This window comes from Capricornis sumatraensis, chromosome 8, assembly GCF_032405125.1.
Source record: "Capricornis sumatraensis isolate serow.1 chromosome 8, serow.2, whole genome shotgun sequence".
NCBI classification, from domain to species: domain Eukaryota; kingdom Metazoa; phylum Chordata; class Mammalia; order Artiodactyla; family Bovidae; genus Capricornis; species Capricornis sumatraensis.
This window is the reverse complement of record NC_091076.1, coordinates 79,917,792-79,926,370: the sequence shown is the minus strand read 5'-3', so window position 1 is coordinate 79,926,370 and position 8,579 is coordinate 79,917,792. Positions and strand designations below refer to the sequence as shown.

At 45.1% G+C, this 8,579-nt stretch overlaps 1 protein-coding gene across 1 annotated transcript; it reads right to left on the bottom strand.

Annotated features, from left to right (window-relative positions):
* Positions 1-1,235: 1,235 nt before the first annotated feature.
* Positions 1,236-8,496, bottom strand: ADPRM (ADP-ribose/CDP-alcohol diphosphatase, manganese dependent). The gene is made up of 4 exons (XM_068978851.1): positions 8,456-8,496; positions 5,840-6,457; positions 4,866-4,982; positions 1,236-1,836 (listed from the first exon to the last, which is right to left on the bottom strand). Exons 2-4 carry the CDS (start codon positions 6,438-6,440, stop codon positions 1,541-1,543), a joined length of 1,014 nt encoding a protein of 337 aa, XP_068834952.1. The 5' UTR covers positions 6,441-6,457; positions 8,456-8,496; the 3' UTR covers positions 1,236-1,540.
* Between the last annotated feature and the right edge of the window lie 83 nt (positions 8,497-8,579).

Below are 8,579 nucleotides of genomic sequence, written 5' to 3'. Positions count from 1 at the left end.
TAGTGTACATTTATGGTGCATATTTATGGTTTTTGTATATATAACTATTAGTCAACAAATGAAGAAACAGACATATTTTCAAACTCAATAAGGACCTACCCAACCTCCAAGCAATGCTTGACACTGTGCAGAAAGCACATTACAGCCAAGTGTATAAAGTGAATAGAGGGCTTCAAACGTAACTGGATCCAAATTCTTATGAATGTTACCTTACATCACAATATGTACTTCCCAGATGTGATTAAGGATCTTGAGATGGGGATCATCTGGGTGAGCCCTCAATGCCCTCACTGTTCTAAGAAGGGGGCAAGGGGAGACCTGGCCCCACAGACAGAAGAGGAGAAAGGCACGTGGCAATAGAGCAGCAAGAGCCTGGAGAAGCCGCGAGGCTGAGCAGAGGGTGGGGCCGTGAGCCAAGGACAGCGAGCCACGCAGCTCTGGAGACCGGAACTGGCCAGGAAGCAGTCTCCCCCAGAGCCCTGGCCCTGACAACATGGTGCTCTCAGCCCAGTGAAGATGTTCTCACACTTATGACCTCTGGAACTGTCAGAGAACACACACACAGTTTATGCCACCAAGTCTGGGGAAGTTTGCCACAGCAGCCAGTGGAAACGCATATGCTGTACTCCACAGTGCCTTGGTACTCACCAGGCACACAACGCTGACTAGCACTGGCTTTTGCCGTCCCCTTCTTTAGGCCCTGAATCAAACTTTCTCTACACTTGGACAGTCCTCATTTGCCACTGAGTAAATGTTTTTGCAAATAAGCCTCAGAATATATGACAACTCACTTAAACACGCCCCACTTGTCTATGAAGGGAGTCAGGGGTAAATTCATTTACCCACTGCAGTCTCACACAGCACCGGCTGGGGGCCCAGACAGGCAGGATGGCAGGCACAGTCGCACTGGCGCTCGGTCCTGCTTTGGCTGAAGACACAGGAGGTGTGCAAGGAGACCACACGTCTACCCGTGTGAACAGAGGAGCCATCTGTTCACCTGTGAGGCAACTGGTGATCTTTCTGGCTTACAAAATAGGAGCATAAACCCATAAAAGTACAAATATGATGGGTACTATAAGCAAAAAGTGTCCACAGCTCATTCACACAGCTGGGTAAATGGAAAAAGTTTACCTGGGCTTATTTTACTTTTTTATTGTGAATTTTAAGTTACACGGCTAACAGTGAATGAATACATTCTCCTTGTAAAAAGTAAAAAACATCTCAGGTAAGGCTAAATAGTGTCTGTTTTGAGGATTATATCCACCTTCCCACCTCAGTCTCCTCCCTGGTTTACTCACGCTACTTTCATTCACCTTCTTTCCAATTTTCAGCATGGGATATATTACCCAAAAATAACACTTCAGAGTATCTTATGAGCTAACACACACTGAAGCCATTTATGGCTATCTGTTATGCAAATAGAATCCTAAATAACGAGACTGAGGCTTGGGTAATGGGGGGCAAACAAAACCACAAAGCCAAGTCAGTCTCTTTCTATAAAAGTAAACAAATAAAATCAGACAAAAAATGGAAGGAAGGCTTATTCCTTCCTGTAATTCATAATTCTGTCTGGAACTCTGCCCCTCCCTTCCAACATCATTTTGTCAGGATAGACGTGAACGGTGCCAAAGGCCTGGCTGTCTGGAGCTGTTTCGATAACCCCTTCTATGTTGACATGGTGCACACCGTAAGGGTCCTCAGAGTAGCCGCCATCGTGAGTGTGGCCGGCGAAGAAGCACACCACACACTTGTGAGACCAAATGACTGCCAGGGCGTCTCTGTAATTCCAGGCCAGGCACACAGTGTCAGAGGCTTCAGGGTAAATGGGAAGATGGCCTGTTCAAGAGAAGAAGAGTTATGAACCAATCAAGAAATACCTCTTTCACAAAAAACAGGCTAGCAATGAGTACTCAGGAAAAAGAAAACGTGTACTGCTACTCATCCTGGAGTGAGAACAGAGGGAATCAACATATGCAAAAAACTAGACACTCTACAGCCACATCTCTGGAGCATAGCGAAGGGGGAGACGGTTCATACCCAAGGGGGGAGCAGCCACTGTACATGCAGAAATCCGAGATCTACGGCCTCAGGGTCTCAAGATGCACAAACACCAGGGGAGACGGAGGGCGACCTGGGCAGGGCGGTCAGCAAAGGCAGCCACCGGTCAGGCAGATGCCATGCTGGAATCCAGCCTTGCCAACTTTCCTATGTGTATATGAGTGTTACACACAAAGAAGGAGCTACTCATAAGTAACAGAACAGTCTAGGGAGGCGCCCATGGATTATATGTCATTTGTATAAATACTCGATGTTTTATAAAGAACTGACTTGTGCCACTTTAAACACTTCCAGGAGGTCAAGATGGTCACGGCCATTGTACACAAGAAAACTAAGTTAGAGCAGAGAAGAGTCACGCTAGCTTCCCCGGGAGACAGAGGCAGAACTTCAGATTCCTGATGCCAAGACACGTGTGAGGCCCCATCACACGGCAGGTGCGGTTTCATGCCCAAGTATGGGCGCTACAGCTCACTGGTCTTTACTTCTTCCCAGTAAATCACTTTCCTTTTTTCTGTTACCATTTATTTTTATTCTGAATATTTTTATTCTGCTTAAAAAGTGTTAGTTGTTTTTTGTTTTTGTTTTTTTTTTAAAAAGGGAGGCGGTAACAGAGGCTTTAGCACACAGACATACACAGACACACACACATCCCATCACCACCACCACTCTCCAAGCTGTGGTAAGGGCTGAGAGTCCAAGGAGGCCATGTGACTTTCTAGACCCAGTGTTATGCTGGACACATCTATCAAGTCCCAGTGGTGTCTCACACAGTCAGCTGTTCCCTTCTTCTTGAAATACCTGGCTCCAGAACACCGCCATGCCGCTTCTCTTCTCCCAACCTTGACCGCTTCTGGCACTCACCCTCCTTTATTGCATTCTCACTTCTCCGGGTCCTATCCCGGCTGCCCGAGTGCTTGGTCCTCGGGATACACTACACTATCTACCCCTAAGAGCATAGTGACCTCTTAGTAATTTACGATTTTAAACATCAGGTCTATTCTTTCAACTTCCACATTTAGATAGCCAGCCCAAACTTCGATTCCAAGTTTCTGACAAGTATGTCCACAATGCTCACTCAATCTCTCTCCTGATATCTAAAACGCATCTGATGCTTGAAAAATATTTTCAAACCTGAACTCCTGAATTCTTCACCCGAAACCCCTCCTACTGCCGTGGTTCTATATCTCAGCTAATAGCAATGCCATCCTTCCAACTGAATGCCCAAAACCTGAGTAGGCCAAATACCACTGAGTAGCCAAAATCAAAGTGAAGAAACAAAATAAAATGTCTCTTAGCCATTTTAAACTTTGCTAAAGAAAACCCAAGGCACTCAGTTATTACAGGTTTGTTTACCTGGCCTCTGAGCTGAGAGCAAAATGGAAGAAACCTATCAGAAGCTAATGCAGACAGGTGCGCTGAGAGAAGCGCAGAGAAACGGGAATACAGAGGGAGAGACGACAAAGGGGGCTCGTCTCAGGAGCTGCACGCCCTGAGCTACGCGGTTCAATCTCTGCGTTCAAAGACATCAGAGTATTCAGTACAGGTACGTTTTGTACATTCAGTACAGGTAAAATTAACAGGTACACTTTGGCAGTAAAAACCAAGAAGCAGAGACAAGAAGTATCCTATTCTGGAGACCACTTATCACAGAGCCAAACAGTGTCACACCAGAGCTATCACCCCTGAGGGCACCTTATTTAATTTTATTTAATTTTCCAAGCCTTAATGACATTTGATATTCTAGAAAAACTTTATTCTGAATAAAATTTAAGAATAAAACACCATCTCGTGTACCATCTTATCACATCAGTGAAAGACAGAGAAATAAAAACTGATTTACAGAAATGTAATTTATTTTTTGGCTGCCCCACATGGCGTGCAGGATTTTAGTTCCCCAACTAGGGGTCACAGAACCCAGGCCTCAGTAGTGAAAAGCGCTAAGTCCTAACCATTGAACCACCAGGGAATTCCTTGGATATAATTTTATATTACGGACTATCTGAAAAGCTTGTCACTTTCAAAAGGACTTCATGTTCATAATTTCATTTGATACAATGAAAGAAAACTGCAGTGTGTACACTGAGCATTTGTCCAGAGTCACAGGGATCACAGGAACAAGAGCCAGAAAGGCATGTCATCCCTGTGCCCTAGTCCAATCTTCAGGCCACATCAATTTTAGACAGGAGAACTAACCTCAGCCCCCACACCACGTACACCAGACATACCGCAACCCACATGCAGTTCATGTGTGTGTGTGCGTAAGCACCCACAAACATTGACATCTGAGTGTACTTTAAGCACCTCCAGGTTCCTATGATCTCTGATGGCAATATGCCGTGAAAAATGACTCTAAGTGAAAACCACACACTTATTTCCTTGCAACCGCACGGAGGATTTACAGTCCTGCCAGACGGTCCTCTCACACTGACCTCCTGGGACTCCAGCGTCGCTTCCAGTGGGCAGCAGAGGCCACCGCACCCACAGTAGGGCTCCTGAGGCTGAGATGTGGGCCGGGGCCTGACTGGAGTTTTCCACTTACACACACTGGTACACAAATTGATCCTGTTTGGGGAAATTCTACTTTGAAACCTAAAAGGCCAAATCACAATCTCTAATATATGTTTTTCTCCTTTTTATTTTACAATTCTTAAACATTAATTTTATATTGATTGTTTCTCAACAAAGAGTTTTAAACTTAGCTTTTATTTTATAAAAAAGAGACATCTCGATATTAAATACTGTTACTATGCTTTAACTAAACCCATTCTCTAAAATGCTAAGAGTAACGGAATCATTAAAATACTTACTCACAATCACCACCTTCTCTTGGTTTCTGTCCGAGAATGTAAGAACTTCGTTCAGCCAGTTCAGCTGTTCTTGGCTAAATCCACCATTAAACTGGACAAACTGGGGCTCACGAAGTCCTGAAACAAATCCAGTCATTTACACCCGTCAAATGTCAACACTTCTCTCACTTGGGCATCCAAACTTAGCTACCATGGGGGAGACTCGTACTTTTTTCTTCAGGAATACTTGGCAGCAGTTGACTTAAAATAGGGAACTAAAAGAATTTAGAGCAACGTAAATCACGCTGTGTCTTACTCCTGGTCTCAATACTCCTCTGCTTACTTCCCTTGCTCCCCGTTACACAGAATACAAAACAGACTGTTTTCATGTCCACTGAGTTGCTATAAAGTCACTTGCACCCCCAGACCCTTGCACATTCTTCACTAACAAGGTCTCACTCTGCTTTGCATCTCTGTGTTTGTTTGTCTTGAACACTGCGCTCCACCCACTTTTCCAAAGGATGATGACTCCTTCTCACTCAGGTTTCAGCTGAAATGCTTGTCTCCTTAGAGAAGCTATTTCTGGCCAACTAACTACAATGGTACCTCTAGTCCTTTTCTGTAATATTATACTATATTTTCTCGGTGGCGTTTATCACTTCTCTTTCATTTATTATCTGTCCTGCACACCTTCTTCTCTTGCTTCCTCCACTCTGTCCACAAAAAAGTGGTGCTGTCAATACTGCCTATAGCTCTGAATCAGTGCCCTAGTGAAAGTGCCGGGCCAGAATATTAGGCCCTCAGACATCTGCTACATAAATGAATCTTGAACCAACTGCCACCACTCCATGTGCCTTGAGGTGAATGAGAAATCCTGACCCTGAACAACAGGACAGTATACTTTTACCTTAATCGTCCATCTTCCTGCTGAATAAAAGGTAGCTGAAGAATTTAAAGACAATGTATAAGATTCTCAGCTCAAAGGAATAATTCACCTTGAGGACTATTCAGTTCCGTATTTGGGTTGTGCTCCCTCAGTATCTTCAGACACTGCTGGTATTTTGGAGAAGACTGATCCACGCCCAAGACACTCATGTCATAAGCATCGAGTAAAATGAAGCGGAATTTAGGGAATGGTACAAAGTGATACGCGTAATAATCCTCCGAGGGCACAGTCTCAGGATGGTGGGCAATCTGGTCTTCCAGGAACTTTGTGTTAAGTTTGGAGTTTGTTAAATAGTCTCTGCTGAAATTATAGAATTCGTGGTTTCCCCACGTGTGATGAACAGGGACTTTCAGCATCTGGAATGTGTTCATGACGCGCTCCAGTGACCTTTCTGATGCTTTGTACTGAGCATTGTATCCATCGATGATGTCTCCAAGCTGAAGCACACAACGGGGAGGGCTGCTTTCTTGATTCCAGTGTTCGATAGCACCCTGTAAGTGAAGAAGACTGTGTCTGTAGTACCTCCGTCTGTTTCCCTGGAAATTATAGCCATCTTCCAAATCAGCATATTGAATATCTGCTATCACTCCAAAGGAGAAGAGACGTTCTGAGCTCTCACTGAGGGGTTCGGGTTCGGGCTTATAATCCATAACCTCCAAATAGCTTTCTAAATAAAGAAGATGAAAAAGGTAACTATGTTATAAGTGTCTTAATTTCCTACTGGACTGAAGAAAATGGTAAGATGAATATTAAACTTAATGGTCAATCCACTAGGTAGCTAGATAGAAAAAAGTGCATGGGCTTTAAAGTCTGTTGGTTTAAGTCCAAATTATCAAATCCTCAAAATGCTTCTGCTTCCTCACCTGTAAAATAGATAACTTCTATTCTGCAGAAGAACAGCAATTAACAAAAGGGTATTAACATATTAATGAACAGGCATTCTAGTTCCTGTGAAGTCAAATTCAAGTCTGGTATAATTTGTAATTTTTAATAAATATACACTAATTTTAAACACACACACATGCCCTTCTTCCACAGACACCAAATATTCTATCAAAAGCTCAGGACACCTACTTTCAGTCAGGAACTGTTTTAGAACTTACTATTTACCATCGTAAATTTAATAGGAAGAAGTTGTATAAAAATACTTTAGTAAACAAACACAGGAACAAACTATTAGAAGAATCACTCTGGCAAATAAGAGTTAACAGACCAGCTGAAAAAACATTGAATTCAATTTTAATGTATCTGACGGCTGTCTGATCAGTTAACCTACAACTGAGCAAAGAGGTGAACAACCTTTTATATGCTCACTGCCTGAATAAGCAAGGAACTTTTGTGTCTTTTTGTCGATTTGACAAAAACAGAGACATGGAGGGGGGCGGACCTTAACCACAGGCAAGTTCAAGACAGAAAAATTTGTTCAATTAAAAACGATTTGATGTGCTAAGTAAATATTTACTTCCAGCATATATTCTAGAGAATTCCAGCATAATTCAGGAATCAAGAAACATGGGTAATAGCAGACCACCAACTTCCTGGTTAGCGAGCAGAGGTGCACACTAGCTAAAGATGCCAGTTCATAGACAAGATCATGTCCAAGGGTCACCATTGCCAGATGCTTCTGCTCAGTAGAAACCTTGGGGGAAAGAAAATCCCCCGCAGAAGTGGGATCCAAAGTTAAGGAAGTTAGAAGGCTGATTGCTCCTGGGTTTTTTTCCTATATTTTGCAAATCCGCCTCAGAGATGGAGAACGGTAAGATTAAGACAGCAGATGTTGAAGCAAAGGCAAGACAGAATGAACTCGAGTTAAATTTTCACAAGGAATGAAAAATAAACCTGTGAGTGCTCTCCCCCTCGTTAGTGTCCGTCGCTCAGTCATATCTGACTCTTTGTGACCCCATGGACTGTAGCCCACCAGGCTCCTCTGTCCACGGGATTCTCCAGGCAAGAGTACTGGAGATGTCCAGGGGATCTTCTCAACACAGGGATCCAACCCCAGTCTCCTGCATAGCTGGCAGATTCTTTACCGTCTGAGCTACCAAACAAGACATCCCTCATTAGTAGTGGGGTTAAATAAACGTAGGCTTGCATCAATCACAGAGCCCAGGGGGACCAGGTCCAGGGCTGGGATATAACACAGAACAAACACTGCTCCGTACAGTACCGTTATTTGTAGTTCGGTTCCTTATAACTTGGGAATATAAGTTCCAGGGAGTTCGGTCATACTTGACTAGTCCTTGTCACCCTGCACTACTCAAATATCCTAACCATTTTTTTTTTCTTTTTAAAGTCAAGCAGTATTTCAAGTGCAATGGGTGCAAAGCGGTCAACGACCGGCCTCTTGGCTGGGTTGGCCGAGGGCGCCCGACAGGGTGGGGACGGGGGCTGCCCGGTCCCGCCCGTCTCCCGGCGCCGTTTTCTCTTTTCCAAGGCTGGGGGCGCCGGGGGAGGAGCAGCTGCTGCGGGCGCCGAAGCCTGGGGTCCCTGAGCTGTACTCAGGCCTCTCGGCCCAGGACCCGCCGCGGAGCCCAGCCCCGGAGGCTGCCCCCTCCTCCGGCACCTGCCCCATCCCGGGAGCCCGGCCGTCTACCTGGTCGGACCGGCCCGCGAAACCCCAGCCCAGCCCGGTCGGCCCCGCCTCCGGCCGCGAGGAACCACCTACCGCGCGCCAGCTCCTCGGCGAAATGCTCTCGGGCTACCGGATGGGTTACCGCGTCACCATCGAGCGCAGCGGAAAGAGCGGCTCTTCCTCACTTCCGGAAGAGGTGGAAACGACGCCGGAAGTC